This window comes from Doryrhamphus excisus, linkage group LG5 (genome assembly GCF_037039965.1).
Source record: "Doryrhamphus excisus strain RoL-2023G ecotype Guam linkage group LG5, RoL_Dexc_Guam_v1.1, whole genome shotgun sequence".
NCBI classification, from domain to species: Eukaryota; Metazoa; Chordata; class Actinopteri; order Syngnathiformes; family Syngnathidae; genus Doryrhamphus; species Doryrhamphus excisus.
In genome coordinates, this window is record NC_136361.1 from 1340944 (window position 1) to 1361012 (window position 20069).

General features: G+C 46.3%; 1 protein-coding gene across 3 annotated transcripts; it reads left to right on the forward strand.

Annotated features, from left to right (window-relative positions):
• The first annotated feature begins 1745 nt into the window (after positions 1-1745).
• On the forward strand, positions 1746-19513 carry LOC131108546 (integrin beta-1-like). 3 transcript variants are annotated; one of them, XM_058059574.2, is made up of 17 exons: positions 1746-2020; positions 10950-11010; positions 12334-12419; positions 12500-12719; positions 12790-12960; positions 13051-13289; positions 13411-13566; positions 13631-13726; positions 14087-14176; positions 14318-14458; positions 14527-14729; positions 14809-15047; positions 15272-15494; positions 15571-15806; positions 16603-16769; positions 17304-17381; positions 18833-19513. In XM_058059574.2, the coding sequence occupies exons 2-16, from the start codon at positions 10950-10952 to the stop codon at positions 17379-17381; spliced, it is 2406 nt and encodes an 801-aa protein (XP_057915557.1). In that variant the 5' UTR covers positions 1746-2020; the 3' UTR covers positions 18833-19513. The 3 variants fall into 3 exon arrangements, 2 of the variants coding, with proteins under 2 accessions (XP_057915557.1, XP_057915558.1); XR_013627365.1 differs by lacking the exon at positions 17304-17381 and having other exon boundaries at positions 1748-2020; positions 18833-18962; positions 19153-19513; XM_058059575.2 differs by lacking the exon at positions 17304-17381 and having other exon boundaries at positions 1748-2020.
• The last annotated feature ends 556 nt before the right edge of the window (positions 19514-20069 follow it).

Below are 20069 nucleotides of genomic sequence, written 5' to 3' on the forward strand. Positions count from 1 at the left end.
TATTTACATTTCCCATAGCTAACACCTCTGAATCTATATTGTCACTACTTATTTGCTCTTACGTTTATGTTTATTAGTATTTAATTATGTCATGTCTAAGGCTTTCAGTGCCCAAACTCCTAAAATATTCTATCCATTTATAAATAAGGAATCCTGTCATGAATAATCCAATAAATTTAATGCAAGAACAAAGGTAGGACTGAGAGTAACGCACTGGGATACCTTGTACGTGTAACTCTAAATGTTGCCACTAGATGGCGCCTCGACAAAGCAGCACAACATAGCAGGAGTGATAATAATTGACGTTATAATAATTGATGTTATAAAAGGCTATCCTGGTGACACAGGGTCATATATTGCAAGCATTTGTTAGTTAATAATAACTGAATAGTTTCCTAAAGAGCAGTGCATGTTAAAAACAATATTTTTGTGTTTTTAGTGTAATTAGTTGACTTTGCAGTGACCATTAGTGACCACGGGGTGGCTCTAGAGTTCACGATTTTTCATTGAAAAAATCATATTGCATTATGTGTGCAGTACACACATTTCCGAAGTGAAATGAGGGCTATGATTAAGTCCAATACCAGATTAATGAAAATATATTCTGTTTTCATTTGCCTGAGCAGTGACTGCTAGGAAGTGATGACGTTTGACTTCCTGCTTGGCATGATGCATATCTTTATCACATCCTGCTGCTCATCTAAGCAAAGTTTTTATCTTTCCTCAGGCAGCTTATGATGTGATGTAATGTGCTTATCAGATGCATTGTGGGTGGTGTGATATGATTCCTCCTGTACAAACTTCCCAAAGTAAAACCTCCGAGGCCTAAACCATGCCGGTCTAATCCTGGAAGGACAGGCAATGCTAATGTAATAAGTCTAGACTTTTATTTCAAGTGCAGATTTCGCTTTGTGAGCGTCTCAGGGGGCTCTGGGGGGGGTTAAGCATTCCCTGCTTAAACATTCACTGGAGACTAAACAGGATTCAAGGCCCTTCCGGACTTGATGCTTTGTTTTTTCATGTGTTTTCTTGTGTGTGTGTGTGTGTGTGTGTCCTGTGCTGAAGAAGAAAGATTTTCCATGAAGTTGTGAGATAATAAACATGTCAGCAAAATAACAATTCCATGATTATATATTCTGAAATATATCACAGTAAAAAGATGTTATTGATAGTCACGCAGGAGTAGTTCCAAAGAAGATACACAACAACACAACCACGACAAATTATATTAGAATTATATATTATTATTATAACAATTGTAGTTGAGCCAACAAAACATGGTGGTTCATTTGCACCTTTTGCCCAAAGACTAGGTGGACGTTGATAAAGTGTGAAGACTCCATAGAAAACATGATAAAGACTCAGTTTTTAGGACATGAAGTGAAACTTTAATCCTAAATACATATGTATGTAAGTATAGACAAATGAAAAATAAACAGAAAAAAACATAAAGCTGTCAATTGTGTTGGAATGACGTGTGCTGACTTTCACCAGTGTCAAGTGCTCTAAAACCGGAACACGTATTGTATTGTTGTCAAAATAAAAGCACATGCAGACAATAATAATTCAAATTGAGACCAAACGGACAGAACTTGTGTATATTCTCGTTGTACTGTGAGTATGGACAGCTTAAGACGACATGCTGATAAGCTGCTGTGGTGAAATCATAAAGACCAGCTGTGCATTGTCTTTTATTTTGAAAAGCTGCCAAGAAACGGAAAGCCATATAGCAGAGCTTGACGTGTCCAGTAGCAGTGTGGTAGTCCCAGGCTGGCTGCAGCAGAGGAGGTTGCCCAAACGTCAGCGTGGCTTCCCCACAGTAAGAACTCTCTGGATATTATTCGATTTTTTAATTCCAGGTCGTGTCCATGTTTACGCTGGATGTAATGAGCGGCAGCGGGAATCCACGGTGAGGTTTTTTCTGCTGGGGGAACGTGTTGCGGTGCCAACAGGGCAGCGAGTTGCCTCCGCTTGTGGATCTTCTTGGGGAGCAGAGGAGCAATAACACGACGACGCGAAGGTAAACTACACACACTTCACAAACCAAGGAAAGTCTTATGGGGTTGACAATTACGGTATTTTTATTTTTACGGTAACACGCCTCTTGTGACTCCTGTTAGGGTCACTTTTGTATGATTATTCGGGACTTTATCCATACTTTTTGTAACAACCATAGTGTTTTATTTTTCATCTAAAGTAGGGTTGAAATAAAGACAACGGTTTTTGTTTCAAGTTGTCATTTTTAATGCTCAGCCCATTTAAGTATTACCTCTGTGCCAGTTGTTAATGGCACAGAAATAATCCTCAAAGTCCAAATACACACCAAGAACACAAAAAAAAACGCCATCACTGCAGCATTAGTAAAGGTTTGTTTGTAAAGGCTGCTCGGAGCGTGTGGCTGAATACAGTACACCTTGCTGGGCCAACGTCTTGATATTTCATTATGACAAAGCAACAGGTAGACTTGGTCAAATCATCATTTATTCCAGTCCTTCTAACCTCCAGCCTTGCACAAAATATACTCAAATCTAACTAAAAAGTCATAATTTCAACATCTTTATTACAAATGATAGCCACCACCTTGCACAACGAAAATAAACAGAATGACGGGAAAGGAGACTTGAATTCATCCATGATGTCAGGAAAAGGTGATGATGTACGAGCCAGAGCTCACCTGTTCCAACCTAGTCGACATCCGTGGAGAATGCCGTGCGACAGGTCGTGTGTTTGGACATCAGATGACAGTTTCATAATAATGAATTCGGGGGAGGATGCTGCTGATGGAGATGTGGAACAGCCAAGCAGGTCCATCCCGTGGTGTGGGTCCTGGGCGTGTGGATAGGACACAGACACATTCCCAGCGTCAGGCTGTACGTGATTAGGATGGGAGCGCCACACGAAGGAGGACAGGATGGATTTAATCAAGGAAATGGATGCGGGGGCGGGAGGCAAGGACAGGGGGAACGTGGGGACGTTGCAATGAGAAAGGGAAGGAGGCGGGGGTGGTATGGAAGGTTAATTGAGGAGGACAGTGGGGGGGTGCGTTTAGCTTCTAGAAGGTAGTAGGCATCAGCTAAATGCACGTGACCCCAAGCCCCCCAGGGAACAGCTGCTGCTCTATGGGTCGGACGCCCACCTGATTTACGAGACACACCAGGGGTTTCTTTCTGGACATGTGACAGTTCTCATGTGCTACCTGCATCTCGGGTGCAACCACCATGATGAATGTACCACCTTCCTGTCAAATCCTCAACATGTTATGTTTTTGCAGTTAGTCATCCGGGGTGTCTTGCTTTGCTTCCATGGAGCTGGACTCCGCCAACACGTTAGCCTTCTCCCTCCTTTAGCTTGCCCCACATTTAGTGGGAATGTATTGTGGGCGGTGGCCTGTTTCTAAAAACAGCCCCCAACGCCCCTCCGAGAAGTGGTTAAAAGCCAACCTCGGCTCGCAAGGGTCCAAGCTGAACGTGTTACGTCGGTGGAAAAATAGTAGCAGAATGTTTTTATTGTCACAGCCTGGCCTGTGGGAAGGAACAGACGTGTTTATTTGGCTTTCATGGCCTGTCTTTGTAGAATACACAACTCTCTTATTATTCACAAGTATGATTTCTGCATGGAAGGAATCACAGAATTAGCCAATAAAAACATAATCTACTATTGAACGCAGAATCTGGTGGAAATTGATGCGTGAAAGGAAGCTAGCAGTGTTAGCTTAGTTTAGCAAAGCATGTTTGTTGTGTTGTACAGTTTGATATTTGATCATATTTTACCATCGTGCAAATTCCGAGTGAAATAAGGACATGATGCACATTTATTAGTTTATTCTTACTCCCAGCTCGTATTAAACCATCAACAGACATTCTCAACTCGCATTTTTTCTGATTGTGTCAACAAAATCAGTCTTTAAAAAATCTTACATGAATATGGCGATTTGTCTTCCCAAGCACAAGCATGGGCATTACAGTTTGTTGAAGACAAGCGTGAGAATACACCAGGTTCCATTTTAAAACTGGATAGAAATATGACAGGTGGACCTCAGCCACATCATCCATCTTCTTTCACTTCTCAGTGTCGATATTGCTGTGGTTGCTTTTGCAGCTTGAAAACCTCCACATGGCAGCATGGCGTTCCTAGCGAAGAAGGAGATGTTGTTAAAAGTTCACAGGATGGCTTGAGGCAGTGACATAATAAACAATGCAAACGCTGTTCTCCGCCTGAGTGAATGGCTCTTTCTGACACTCCATGGCAATGGAGTGGCAATCAGACGTGCACAATGGCACGGATTGTAAATAGAAGAAGTAGGGAAAAGATGAATCGCCCAGCTAGGAACTGAAAGTGTTGAACAAGTGCAGAAGTACAAGTACAGCTGCCTCCGAGGTATCGGTCAATCACTGTGATCCGTCCGTTTCCATGCACAACTTCCACACGGACAACAGCAAGCAAGAATGCTGTGAGCGAACCGGCGTCATGTCATTCCCAGCCTGTCAGTCAGTCTGTTGCTTCAAGTCAGTTTGTCGTTTCTGGTTCACACATCTTGAAAATGAAGCATGACAGCTTTGTGTTGCTCCCAGGAGGGAAAGCATAAGCATTGAGTGCTTACTGTTCCCGGTCCGCAGCGCTAGCGGAAATGGAGGCCTTCTAGTTCAAGCGTCGGGCCCGGGCCTAATGAACGGCATCTGTTTGTCATTAACGTGTCGGATTCTGCACATTCAAGCCGAGGTGGCCACAGCTGGGCCGCCTCGGATTAACACCCAACGTTGACGTTACTGTTTTCCTTGATGGCAGGAGCACACTTTGTTCAGTAGTTGGCAGACATTCTTCATGACGGGTCGGCTACTGTTGTAGCGAGCTCGTGTTCTTCATGACGGGTCGGCTACTGTTGTAGCGAGCTCGTGTTCTTCATGACGGGTCGGCTACTGTTGTAGCGAGCTCGTGTTCTTCATGACGGGTCGGCTACTGTTGTAGCGAGCTCGTGTTCTTCATGACGGGTCGGCTACTGTTGTAGCTAGCTCGTGTTCTTCATGACGGGTCGGCTACTGTTGTAGCTAGCTCGTGTTCTTCATGACGGGTCGGCTACTGTTGTAGCGAGCTCGTGTTCTTCATGACGGGTCGGCTACTGTTGTAGCGAGCTCGTGTTCTTCATGACGGGTCGGCTACTGTTGTAGCGAGCTCGTGTTCTTCATGACGGGTCGGCTACTGTTGTAGCTAGCTCGTGTTCTTCATGACGGGTCGGCTACTGTTGTAGCTAGCTCGTGTTCTTCATGACGGGTCGGCTACTGTTGTAGCTAGCTCGTGTTCTTCATGACGGGTCGGCTACTGTTGTAGCGAGCTCGTGTTCTTCATGACGGGTCGGCTACTGTTGTAGCTAGCTCGTGTTCTTCATGACGGGTCGGCTACTGTTGTAGCTAGCTCGTGTTCTTCATGACGGGTCGGCTACTGTTGTAGCTAGCTCGTGTTCTGCACTGGGGCAGAACACTCAGGCATGTGCTGGATGCTATTTACATATCTGCCTTTCATTCGTCATTGATATGCATTTACAATAGTTGATGCATGTCAATGACAATTAAAGGTCGAGTAAAGATTTAGGACAGGCAGCTGCTGATGACATCACAGACGGGCCAAGCCAGAGTCCATTTAGCGTAGACTGATCTTATTTCCACGATGCTTTGTTGTTTCTGGATCTATATGGTCACTGGATCCTCATTGGATCACTGATTCATTCTGTAGAAAGTGACGGTTGGGACGGGTCGCCCCAGGTCTAAAGCGGATCTCCTGATGAATATTTCACAGCTGTATTTGTGTGAGACTGCAGACATGTTGTCATCTTTTATCCTGGACGGAGGAGCCTTTCCTGTTGGCGATCCCAGAAAGTAAATATCTGGGCAGATGTTAAAGGTCCTGAGCGTGGCTGCGGCGTTATCGCTTTTAACGTCACAAAAGCTCTGCAGTACAACCCAGACTTCTCCATACTCCTTTCTTTGCTTGCCTTTGGTTTCCTCCCGTGTCACTTCATGCCTCATTTGCAGGGGAAGGGTGTGTGGGGCAGACGTGGCTGCTTTTCCAGAAACATAATACAGACTTCCTGTGTGATCCAGCTTCCTGTGTTTCTCAGCAGAGGAAGGAGCAGCTCAGCAAGCGTAGGGGAGGTTTCAGCCGTTCTGGTTGTCCTGAAGTGGTGATGGTTTGAACATGATGACATCACGTGACCAGAAGTGAGCCTGGCATGACTCACCACCGTGGTCATTGTCATATTTAGTCGTATTATTCTCCAAAATGAGTCATAGATGTAATTCCACCTTGTCGTAAGCTGAGACCATTCCATTCTTGGAATGCAGAAGACGGCAAACGTGGTTCCGTCTGTGTGCCCGGATACAGCGCCACATGGAGGTGTCCCTGGTGCATGGCATCCTTTTCACCCAGTGAGCCCTCCAGGTTGAACTGGAGGGACAGGAACTCTGGGCACACAGCGGCCAGGGGGCAGGAACTCAGACGGGAACCACTCTGTGGTCTGCCTGGTCTGATAGCGGAGCTTTGACATTGTCAGGAATCCTGCCAGCTTTGAGTGACGGCTTAGAAAATGATGTTCCTGCGGGTGTACGGGTTGAGGGGAGGTGAGCTTCTTTTCTCGCCTTTTGAGTGATTGCAGGCGCCAGGTGGAAGCATGAGTCAGAAATATCTTTTCAGCACAGCACAACTATTTTCCCCAGTGGGACGGAGCCACGAATAGCCCTCCCCCCAGGCTGTGGATGATTGTTTCAATGGACCCGGTGGGCTAGCTGTCACCATAGGAGCATCATCGCCAGGAAGGATTGGAAGCTGGTGGACAGGAAGCAGCGCCACCTGCAGTACATGCTGTTGATTGGTCAGGAAAGGCACGAGCCCTGCGCCGGTGTATGTTTACCTTCTGTCCCACACAAGCGGAACGCTGGCTGGCTTCAGGCCGCCATATAGTACGTGGCTGAGGGTTTCACGTCTGCCGTCAAGCACAGTAAGACGATCATGAACTTCTATTATTAAGTTATGGATGATTAGGAGCATCAGTGGCTTATTTTGGAAACGGCAGTCAAAGACCTTTTGTTGTGACCACCTGATCTTTAACATTCTTATCAGTCATTTTAATCGGTGAATGACTGCAGGGGTCAGCCCCATCCCTACGACATTTGGTACCAGCACCGAAGCGAGCAGGAATTTTCATGCTGGATAGAGGAGAGTGGGTGGAAGCTTTCTTGGTTTGACATTCCTTTCTCTGGATCACAATTTCCACTCCACGGCCAATGTTTTTCATAGTTCTTTCCATGAGAAGAATATTTTTCTTAAATGTTGGTGCTAGGGTTGTCATAATACCCGAATGTCGCTAGTCAGTACCAATACTTGTGGATTTACACAATTCTCCATTGCCCTGCATTTTACATTCACAGCTTTATTAAAGTATTTCAGTAGTAGTAGAAGTTTCAAAGTATTTAAGATCACCGTGCTTCCGACATCTTGTTGTAGAGAGTTTAAATTGTTCGTGCAGTGGCTTGCTGTGTAAGCCGTGAGTTTGAGACCCCCGTTTGACCGAGTGAAGTAAAAATAAATATGAGCTCAGAGAGCTTCTAATAACGTCACATACCATGACAAGTTGGTTCCGTCATTAGCTTAACATCTCTGTTCACTCGGGGTGTCACAGGATCTCCGGGGATGAAAACGTGACGACTTGTCGTCCAGAAGGCCCGGGATGATGATAATATTGAATGCATCACTCGATGAATGAAAATGCTCTTAATATGTTGCCAAATCACGTCTCTCGCTTCCAGACAGACAAAGCCTTGGCGTGTTATGTAGAACAACGGCATGAATGGAGTGAGCCCTTTTTTCAGCCATATGGTCTCTTTGTCTTGGTGGGTGCAGAGGAGTGTAACGTAGCAGAAAATAATTGACTAGATTGCAATATATCGTTATATTTTTTAATTGTACTTTTCTTTAAAGTCATGTTAAAGTCTCGTCTTGTCTCGTAGACCCAACCTCGTGTCTCGTGACACCCCTGACGGCCCAAGAAAAGAATGTTGAGTGTAGTGGAAGTATGTATTCTTGTTGTGACGTCGTAGCTGCTGGTGTGAATGTCCTGCAGGCGAGGAAGCGGCTAAACGCTGAAGGCGGCAACGTCTGTCCCATTAGGATAAATGGTCACACTGGGCCTCTTTTATGGAGGAGAGGGCGGCGAGTTGGGACACTTTTAGGGTCAGATCCTCTTTCATGGTCTCAGAGGACAGCCTGATTCATTGCTTTTGTCCTCCATGAGAGGCTCCTCCGGATGGTGATGGGGGGGCGGGATGGACCCTGTTTAGTATTCTCCTTCAGCTTGTCATGTCTCGGAATTCCATTATTCCTCATGGCTGTTGAAGGTTATTTGAAGTCAGAAGGTCGCAGGCTGGCTGGGGCTGACGTGGGGCAAGTAGGCAGTGAATGATGATGGGAGGATGGTGGTGTGAGTGGGAGAGGAAGGAAAGCAAGGAGGGGGAGTGTGGAATGCCAAAGATATGCCAGAGACCAAACGCAGGATGTGATAGGCCTGCGGAAAAAAACCCTCCAGTACGCTGCTGCAAGTTTTTATTTTTACACAAAGCAGCAGAACCATCCCTTTTCTGGGAAAGTAGGGCTCCTTTTTCAGTCCACCATGAAAGTCCAACACGCTGTGCAGGAAGAACTCATAGCATGAGAAATGAGCCATGCGCCATTAGTTCCTCTGCTGTCCTTTAAATGGAGCCTCATCTCCAGGCAGTTAGTTGAGCAAACCCCCCCTCCAAGTCATGATTCAGAGTCCCGGTGCCAGTGAAGCAGCTCTGGACCGCAACAGTATGTAAAATAAAAAGAGTTGGCATCGGAGCAGCTTCCCTTTGTCAGATTAAAGCAGGGCTTTCCTGCACTTGGAGTATCCCTTCTTCCCCCAGACGTGCTCAGGAGGAATGGAAAAGAAGGGAAAACAGGAAAGGGCGGCGCTCATTTCCATACTTGGTGCTGCTGACTGGAGTCCAGAGGAAAAGCTCTCCCAGACTTAGCTTGCCGTTGCTGACTTGGCCCTTTATCCATCTTCCATAATCCCCCTGCTCACTTTGCTAGTACGTGTCCGTGTAGCATGATGGTGGCGTTGGTGGCGATCTGGGCTCCACATGATGTAAATATGATGTCATAGGCGTTGAGGTAATATTGCTATGCCCTCGCCCAGTACTAAAAAAAAGAGTTTTACAGTTTTTCCGGTGCCGATGACGAATATAGGGACCCACCTTGCCTCATTGTCTTCCCTGTGAGAGAGGAGATGCATATAGACACAACAAATCGACCAATCACAGCGAGAGTTGCATGAATGGATGATTTGGTGATGAATTGATTATTCCCTCAGTCTGTGACTATTTTGTATCTCTTTCATTGATGAATGTCATTGTCGTCTGATTTGTCGTGTCTCAAATGTGAATATTGGTGCATTTCTTTCGTCATCCATGAAAGCAAAGCTATTGTCTTTGTATTTTAGGCAAAGCAGTCTAGTCACAGACATTAGCTGGCTTTAGGACCAATTAGGACCATTATTTCAGCACTCCTGGGAAAGACCTTTTCCCTTTTCAGACATAGTAAATCGTTCACAGTAGACCGTTCCTGTCTTATCCAAGTGTCATGGCGGATGGAACAGATATTGACAAATATGGCCTACAATGCATCAATCATCAAAGACCAGATGAATTGTTGCAGCTGTCTTTGGTTGCTGTGAAGGGAATGTTTTTGTAATAACAATTATGCAGAATAATGCAGTCAACCAGCAACTGTAAATCCAAAGTATTCTTCATTAACCCCCCCCCCCCCCCCCCCCACACACACACACACAATAGTGAAGCTACGTGTTGTCTGATATTTGCCTTGAGGCAGCACCAAAGCGTGTGGGTGTCATGTGACGGCATTGGTCATGGCTGTGCGACTGATCTCGTATGCTAACATGACGTCCACGCACACACACACACACACACACCGCCATGCAGCATCAGGGGTGTAATCTGTAGACAAGCAGTCTGCTGTCTGTGGCTATATAAACGGACACACACACACACACACACACTCCAAGGACGGAGGAATGCATCACTTAACACCACACACACTCAACGTCAGAGCTTCCTTTACCGCAGAGAAAGGGAATGCAGTCTTTTATTGGAAGCCCTATGAATAGTTCGTCACCGCCACTCGTTGAAACACTCAGAAGAAGTCATCACTTGGCTCCCAAATTTCAGACTCCTGTCCTCAATGTTGCCCTGGCTGAACTCCGTTCAGGGGGTTGGGATTTAGGAATTGTTTTGACGTTCCACATGGAAATGACATTTGGATGAAGCCGAGGCTGATCCGATGCCGATCAGCACGCTTGAGACTGTAGATGTGGCGCTCGCTCGCTTGTACACCCCAAAAAGATACATTTCTTTGTCATTTCATCTTTGTATTATTTTAGTAGTAGATTTGCAATTATTAAGTATCGAATCATTTTATTATGGTATTTTTGCTTTTTAAAGTATATTGGCAAAACTATGCAAAACAATGTTAATGCAACTAATGTTCCATTAGTACGTTGCATCCCAGACGCAGCTGACCAGAGGACCGGGTCAATATGCATTACCAGACCAGGCCTCCAGGGAGCTGCGGCTATTTACAGCCAAGGGGATTGTGGGAAAAGGCACGCCACGCTGGATGTGAGTGTGTACGTGTGTGTCTGAGTTCAATTAGCTGCCTTTTGCCCTGCGACCAGCTGCAAATAGCCCGGCCCCCACCCCGCCCGCCCAGCACAACATCATCCATTACCTCCGATTCAGAGACTGCCGCTCCTCACTGCCATTTTGTCCAGGAAATGAGTTCATGTCATCTGCCCGCCATCAGCTGTGATTGCGTCATACTTGAAAGAGACTGGAATGGAGCATCATCTTCTTATGTTCTTTCAGATGGACCTGAAGCTGATCTTGGTATCCACCTTGTTAGGAGTCTTCTGCAGCGCCCAGAAAGGTAGGATGCCTGTTGGCCTCCATTACACACACAAATAGTAGCCTACACCGGCCACTAGATGCCATTAATGTTCCTGTATTGTTGGGTGAGATGCACAAGCACCAGACCACAGGAATCCCTAACATGGTCTACTCAAGCAGCCCTAAACCACGTTTACAGACACAAGCAAGTTATTTTCTCTTATGATGTCCACTATATTGGCTAATAGCAGTGTAAATGTCACTATAGGGCTGTTATTTTACGTCTAGTGGGCTCTAATAATGTTAAACAAAACATATGTAGAAGGTGGTAAGCAGGTTTTTGGTTCTTGTATATCTTATTTTCTCTTATGATGTCTACTACATTGGCTAATAGGAGTGTAAAGGTGACTATAGGGCTGTTATTTCACGTCTAGAGGTCTCTAATAATGATGTCTACTACATTGGCTAATAGGAGTGTAACTGTCACTATAGGGCTGTTATTTTACGTCTAGTGGGCTCTAATAATGTTAAACAAAACATATGTAGAAGGTGGTAAGCAGGTTTTTGTGTCTTGTATATCTTATTTTCTTTTATGATGTCTACTACATTGGCTAATAGGAGTGTAAAGGTGACTATAGGGCTGTTATTTCACGTCTAGAGGTCTCTAATAATGATGTCTACTACATTGGCTAATAGGAGTGTAACTGTCACTATAGGGCTGTTATTTCACGTCTAGAGGGCTCTAATAATGATGTCTACTACATTGGCTAATAGGAGTGTAACTGTCACTATAGGGCTGTTATTTCATGTCCAGAGGGCTCTAATGATGTGAAACAAAAATATATAGAAGGTGGTAACCAGGTTGTCTGTGCTCTAACTACAATAGTATTCCATTTAGAAATAAGCAATCCTAATTCATGGAAATTGATGACCATGGTTGGGTCTGGAAGTGATTTAAACGAGGACGACTCTGCTCCTGTTTCTACGGTATTGTATGAAAACAGAAGATAGGTATTTACAAGTTTATTGTAAAGTTTATTTATAAGTGAGGTGAGCTTTTGTAAATATATTATTCCCAGTGGACCCCCCCCCCCCCCCCCCCCCCCAAGGGTATAAAAGGTAGCCGCTGTAATCCTAATGTAATGACATCATTGGCTGCTGCTGAAGCCCCGCCTAAGCATCATGGAGAGGATAATGGAGGCTGGATATTCCACTCCTGTCTCCAATTACCACTGAGCCGCTGCGTTCCAGATGAACTGATGTGTAAACACCGGGGGGGGGGGGGGGGGGGGCTTAAAGGGCTGCTTACTTTGCACCATCTGACTCTGCATCCTCTTCTTTTGTCTTTGTGTTTTTCCCGCAGAGGGGAACGAGTGCATCGGTGCTAATGCCAAGTACTGCGGGGAGTGCATCCAGGCGGGGGCCAAATGTGGCTGGTGTACAGACCCGGTATGCACCAGCGCTGTCAGCTAGGTGACGCCAACATCTGCTATCAAGTAACGCCCCCCCATGCTGACTGCTGATTTCAGGACTTCCTAAAACAAGGCGAGACCGTGTCGACCCGATGTGACGAGCTGCAGTCTCTGAAGAACCGAGGTTGCAAGGAGCAGATGATCGAGAACCCTCACGGAGAGAAGAGGATCCTGAAGAACAAGATGGTGACCAACCGCAGGAAGGCATCGGGGAAGCTGAAGCCGGAGGACATCACCCAGATCCAGCCGCAGAAGCTCAGCCTCACCCTCAGATCCGGTGAAGCCTCGTTTCGTTCCTTCATTCCTTGGTCAGTGTCGCAGCCGCCTGACATCGTCCGTGTCCCCAGGTGAGCCCCAGGCCTTCAACCTGAAGTTCAAGCGGGCGGAGGATTATCCCATTGACCTGTACTACTTGATGGACCTGTCCTACTCCATGAAGGATGATCTGGAGAACGTGAAGAACCTGGGAACCAGCTTGATGCTGGAAATGTCAAAGATCACCTCAGACTTTCGGATAGGTGAGGGTTCACCCACCTGTGAGGGCGTAGGGGTTTGAAGGCTTACCGTTGCGTCTTTCTGCTGTTTATTTCTTGACTTGGCTTCAACAGGTTTTGGTTCTTTTGTGGAGAAGACGGTCATGCCGTACATCAGCACCACCCCGGCCAAGCTGCTCAACCCGTGCACCGGCGACCAGAACTGCACCAGCCCCTTCAGCTACAAGAACGTGCTGAAGCTCACCAGCGATGGCAAGAAGTTCAACACCCTGGTGGGCCAGCAGCATATCTCTGGAAACCTGGACTCTCCTGAGGGGGGCTTCGATGCCATCATGCAAGTGGCCGTGTGCGGGGTACGCAGCCCACCAAATGGATCTCCACGCTGAATCCCATCCCGTGCTTTTCCCACCCTGCCCTGCCAACGAGTGACGGACAACACAAAGTATTCTCACAACGCATCCTGTCCTCTCCCAGGATCAGATCGGCTGGAGGAATGTGACCCGCCTCCTGGTCTTTTCCACCGACGCCGGCTTCCACTTCGCAGGAGACGGCAAGCTCGGTGGCATCGTGCTGCCCAACGACGGGAAGTGTCACCTGGAGAACAACGCTTACACCATGAGCCACTACTACGTTAGTATTCACCTTTCCGCTCACGAGGAGACCGGCCTTGACCTGTCCTACTTCCTTCATCCAGGACTATCCCTCCATCGCACACTTGGTTCAGAAGCTCAGTGACAACAACATCCAAACCATCTTCGCTGTCACAGAGGAGTTCCAGCCCGTTTACCAGGTCGGCTTTTGGCCTTTGAAGCTTCAATAGAAAGTCGAGCAAGGATTCGTTCTGCTTCAGTATTCCAGCGTTGGTGGTTAGGACAAACGCTTTCTAGTTAGTCTGAACGTTCCTCATGACTCTTCTGATGGTCATTGAGGAGCGCCTCAATATGTGGCTGCTAACTGATTATTATGTCTGTGTAGATTTGGAAGATACACAATGTGGAAAAACACAAACGCAAAAGTCAAGCAAACATCTGGTAGAGATGATTTGTGATGATTTCCATCTGCGTTCCAGCCGGCTTCCATATGATGCTCATTACGTTGTTTAACGCAGCTGTGGAAATACGTCGACACAGGAACCTTCTCTTGTCCTCAGGAGCTGAAAAACCTGATCCCAAAGTCTGCAGTGGGGACCCTGTCTGCCAACTCCAGCAACGTCATCAACCTCATCATCGACGCCTACAATGTAAGCATGATGGCATCACTCCTTCATCTTCTCGTCTCGTCTGATCCCTTTCTTAATTTTCCCTTTGTTTAGTTTCTCATATTATTCCATTTAATATGTTTTTCTTGAATATTTCATCCGCGCTGTTCCTTTGATTGGCAGTCGCTGTCCTCGGAGGTCATTCTGGAGAACAGCAAGCTTCCGGAGGGCGTGACCATCGCGTACACGTCGCGCTGCAAGAACGGCCTGGTGAGCGAGGGGGAGAACGGACGCAAGTGCTCCAACATCTCCATCGGAGACGAGGTGAGGACTCTCGGCGAGGTCTGGGAAAGCCGCTACAGTGCTTTGGAGCGTGGCGCTTGCTCTTCCAGGTGGCGTTCACCATCAGCGTGACGTCCAAGGGCTGCCCCAGGCAGGGCAAGCCCGAGACCATCAAGATAAAGCCGTTAGGATTCACGGAGGAAGTGGAGATTACCCTCAACTTCATCTGTGAGTGCGAATGCCACAAGGAGGGCGTGGCCAACAGCGACCTCTGTCACTATGGAAACGGCACCTACGAGTGCGGCGCCTGCAAGTGAGTTGGAAATGTCCCACGAAATGCGAGCGGAAGCGGCAAGTCACGTGCTCCTCCCTCCCGCCCCCCCCCCCGCCAGGTGCAACGAGGGCCGCGTGGGCCGCAAGTGTGAGTGCAGCAGCAACGACGTGGCCAACGAGGACATGGACCGCACCTGCCGCAAAGACAACGGCACCGACATCTGCAGCAACAACGGCGACTGCGTGTGCGGCACGTGCGAGTGCAAGAAGAGGGACAACCCCGAGGAGCGCTACAGCGGCCAGTACTGCGAGTGCGACAACTTCAACTGCGACCGCTCGGGAAACAAACTGTGTGGAGGTGAGGAACGTCGGAATATGGAAGTACCCCACGTAAATCCATCTATGGAATGATTCCGTTCTTTATGAAATATTATTAGTTATTCAATCATTCAAATGTAAATGGAATAAGTCCTAAATGATGATGAAATGCGAGCATTAAGACCGATGAGATTTGGGAGGCATCCTGCAGCGTAGGAACCGTAGGAAGGACATCGTGACAGCGTGCTCTTCTTGCGGGCGCAGGGCACGGGCGCTGCGAGTGCCGCGTGTGCGTGTGCGACCCCATGTGGACGGGCAGCGCCTGCGACTGTTCCTTGGACACCAGCACGTGTCTGGCCAGCAACAAGCAGATTTGCAACGGCAGAGGGAAGTGCGAATGCGGCACCTGCAAGTGCACCGACCCCAAATTTCAGGGTCCCACCTGTGAAACCTGCCCCACCTGTCCGGGCGTGTGCACGGAACACAAGTGAGCCAACAAACGAAGGATGAAGTCGTCCTCCCTCGCCCCGACCTAACCGGGGTGTTGCTCTTGCTTCCCGCAGGGAGTGCGTGCAGTGCCGGGCGTTTGGCACAGGAGAAAAGAAGGAAACGTGCGAAAGAGACTGCAGCTACTTCAACTTGATCAAAGTCAAGGACCGGGACAAGCTGCCCCAGCCCAACGACGCCTCCTACCCCGTCATGCACTGCAAGGAGCGAGACGCCAACGACTGCTGGTTCTACTACACCTACGCCGTCAACAACAACACCGAGAAGGAAGTCCACGTGGTGGAGACTCTGGGTAAGAAGCTCATTCCGGCCTTCCGGGACTTTCTTTCTCTCTCACCGTTTCTAAGCCAGGCTGTCCAAGGGCTGGCCCACGGAGAACCTTAGGAAACATCATTTCACAAGAAAGAAAACTATAAAATTACTCCAATGAGCAAGAAAACTATAAATAAACTACATTTAATAATGGACAGATCAGCAGTCATTTTATAAAAAGTCACAATATGGATAGAAAAATGTAACAAAAATAAACTGGTAACATTATGACGGAAATGTTGTTTTAGTTGAATGAAGTTGAACTACAGAAAACCGCAATCATTTCATGAGAACAAAAGGAAAAGAGATAAAAGAGAAATTATTCCATTCCAGTCATTTGACCAGCATAGGCTTGAATAATGTTATTTTTTTTTTAAATATAATTTTGAGTGTAAAAAAAAATCCAAAGAAAAAGTTGTAAGGTTGGGGAAAAATCGAATGTGACGGGAATAAAGTCGTAAGGATGAGAAGTTGGAAATTAAAACAAAAAGTTTGAGAAAAACATTAATATCATTTTACAAATGATACAGAAAAATTTTTTTCTTTTTTGTAGTATGAGGAAACAAATTTTTTTGAAAATATTACAACATCCTAATGATTAAACATTAGAAAAAAAAATAATATATATATATATATATATGACTTTTTAATAGCTGAGAGAAAAAGAGCAAAGAGTGATACGGAAGTTCATACAGAAGTATATTAATCAAACTCTTTGACCCCGGAAGAGGTCAGGACATCCTGGCCTGATCCTAACGCTCCCTGCTGTCTTCCAGACTGCCCCGCCGGTCCCGATATCATCCCCATCGTGGCAGGCGTGGTGGCCGGTATCGTCCTGATCGGTTTAGCCCTGCTGCTCATCTGGAAGCTGCTGACCATCATCCACGACAGACGAGAGTTCGCCAAGTTTGAGAAGGAGAAGATGAACGCCAAGTGGGATACGGTGAGGGTCATATGTGGAGCGTTGATGTGTTGCTGCTCGATGCAGAAGACGGGTGTGGGGGGGTGGATGAAGGTCCATTTGTGAGGTCGGAGTTGTTATTCCAGGCAGTAAACGAGATCAGCAGACAGACGCTTCATATGGCGGGCGGGGTGTGGCGTCCCGGCTGGAGCAACAGATCCAATGTGTTGCCTTTGAACAGCCTTCAAAATAGAGGGGGAAAGTGGGAGGGGGGCCGCATGGACTTTTTAGGCAATGTTATGCACTCGGAGCTGAGCTGGATCTTTTTGCTGGGAGTGTCCACGGCTCCTCTTCTCCCTGCTTCCTGTCTGCTGCACACACATCAGCCAACATCAATATCACTGCCTTGCATCGCTGGTGCCACCTAGTGGTGGGAGACATAAAGAGTACTGGTTATCTTTAGTGCCACCTAGTGGTGGGAATAGTTGTACGCCTTCAGTGGCATGTCCATCACCTTCCCTCTCTTGCTGCTTTGTTCTTTTACTCTTCTTTTGTGTGCTCGTCCTCCTTGTGTAGCAAGACAACCCCATATACAAGAGTCCCATCAATCAGTTCCAGAATCCAAACTATGGACGTAGAGCAGATGCCCTTTAAGTTTGTATACCTTCTCCTTTCAGCTTCCTGCATGGATTCATCACACGTGTGTGTTCTTGGTTTTGCCGTTCACTCATTTGCAAGAAATAATAACAAGAGGCAGATGATAGTGGTGATAGTGTGCTGCACTTGTGATGGTGTTGGTTGACAGTTAACAGGTGACGTTTGGTGAGGTCGTGCATCATAGTGCTAATAATAATGATAATAATAATAATATGTCATGTCATAAGAATTACACTCCATGTTGACACTTATCATACTTCAACATTTACTAATTCAAACTTTATTTATGAAGTTTTTACTTCATAAATTTACCAAGCTATCGGGAGTAGCGTGTGCAATGTTGAAGGAAAGCTAAGAAATAAAGATGTTCAAATAAAAATGAAGTAAACAGTAAAAATAATACAGAAAATAAAATAAGTAAAGATATTCAGGATAAGGAAAATAAAAGGTGTTGAAAAAAATGAACTACCAATCATCTAACAGTAAAAACAAACAAAAAAAGAAGGTTAAAATACTGCTAGAAATATAATATCCCAAAATAAAATAACCATTCCAACTACAGTAAATGGAATAAAAAAAACGACCCAAACAAAGTAAAAGTAGTGGATGAAATAGGATCGGGTGTGGATGTTCGTTGTTGTTCGGTAGGAAATAAAGAGGTTCCAACAACATGCTAGTGGATAAAATGCATGCGTGTGCTGTGGATGTTTGACTTCCAAACCTGTGGCTGCTAACTTGGACATGCTAGCCGCGTCAGGTGGTTGGAGACCCGTGTGAACATGGGGGGGGGGGGGGCATGTCAACAAGGATGGATGGATGGATGTAAGGGTGGACGAACAGAGGGAGGGGTGGATGGATGGATGGATTGACGGACGGAGGAGGGAGTGAGGGAGGGACAGATGGACGGACGGACGGACGGCATGCCACCACTGTGTGCTATGTGAATATTCCATCAACAACACACTTTCCTCTTTGATAATAACAACAGATGATGCATCCGAGGATGAAGCTCAAATGTGCCCCAGTGCGCCCCCCATTCCTATAGTTATTTGTATTGTTTAGTCTTTTGTCCCAATGTCACCCCCCATTCAGCCTGAGGGGTTGTCTTTAGGGATTAAGAGAATAATGACCAGCATTTAGCTGCCTTTTGGTCCGTGTTTGTCTTTATACTCTACTAAGCGTTGATATTTCACACTTTGTCGGTGGCACTTGAACGCACCATAGTTCCACAGTCGTGAGTACCATTTTAGCATTTGAAGTGCATTTAACCAATGTGTATTTCGCTTGATGGCTTCCGTCGCTAGTGAACAAAGGCAGCTGAATCACTTTTATTGCAAAGGTTTTGGAGGGGGAGGAGTAAGTTGTGTGGCGCATTTGAGCTTCATCTAGGAGGCGGATCAGCCACGGCTTTGTCCTGGGTGGTGTGTGACGCTACTTCTCCTCGGCAGGGTGAAAACCCCATCTACAAGAGTGCTGTCACCACCGTGGTCAACCCCAAGTACGAAGGCAAGTGATGAAGACTGCCTTGGCTCCGTCACCACCATGCACCATTTGGCCACTGCTTATTTGTACTAACACGTACGTATTTATGTGCTTTGGTTGTATTTGCGCTGTACAGTATTTGTGTATATACTTTGGAAGATGCTGTGTTTCTTTCCTGCCAAAGGACTTTTAGCAACACAATCCAAATGGAAATATTCCGCTTCTTGGATATCGTACCTGATGTGCGTTTCCTGTCTGTCCGTGGTGTCTTTCTGTGTTTTACTAGCGGCCGCACGGTGTGTATGTGTACTGTATGCAGTATTTTATGTGTACTGTATGCAGTACCTTCACCCTCCCGTTGTCAAGCTCCGGGGGTGAGTCGATGGAAAAGTGTCTTGTGGACTCCAGCAGCTTTGATTGCACTCAAGCCTTATGAACTATTCCCATGATACGGTTGGCTTGTCATCACCGAGGGACTGCAAACCACTCCCCCAGTCATCAAACCGCGGCACTCCGCAGCAATCCGGTCACTCATACGCATGACATTGATGACTCTTTCTCAGGTCCTTTTCCTGTCTGTCTGCCAGTTGGCCAAAAACTCCATCATTACCGTTCTCGTCTTTCACCTTCATGCCTCGGAATGCCTTCATGCCACACACACACGCACACACACACGCACACCTTGCCAGTATTGTTTGCCAAGTGCCTTTTATTTCAGTACCACCTTCTCTCCCAATGCTGTAATGACTTATTTATTAAAGAAAGTCCCAAAATGCTGCTGATGGCCGCCTCTTGACTCGAGCTGGGATGTTGAATCCAAACGTTGCAGAAGAACTGGCGCCATCTTGAGAGATACACTACTCCGACGACGCACACAGACAAAGTCAAAGGTTGGACATGTCGAGTATTTCATATTGAAGTTACCTACATCTTCTGGAATAACGTCAGGAAAACTATTTTACCACATTATACACCACAGGCAATGGTTGTAAAATCTATTTTATAAATCCAAAATATACATATTGCCGTTGGGCAATAATGACAATATTAGTCATAAGAGTACTTTGAAAAATACCATACTGCATATTACAAGGAACTTCAAAATAAAATAACTTATTCTTTGGTTAGTTTGACCGATCTATTTATAGTTATTTTTAGTCATATGAATGATATAATTAATACATATTCCAATTATTTTTTTGG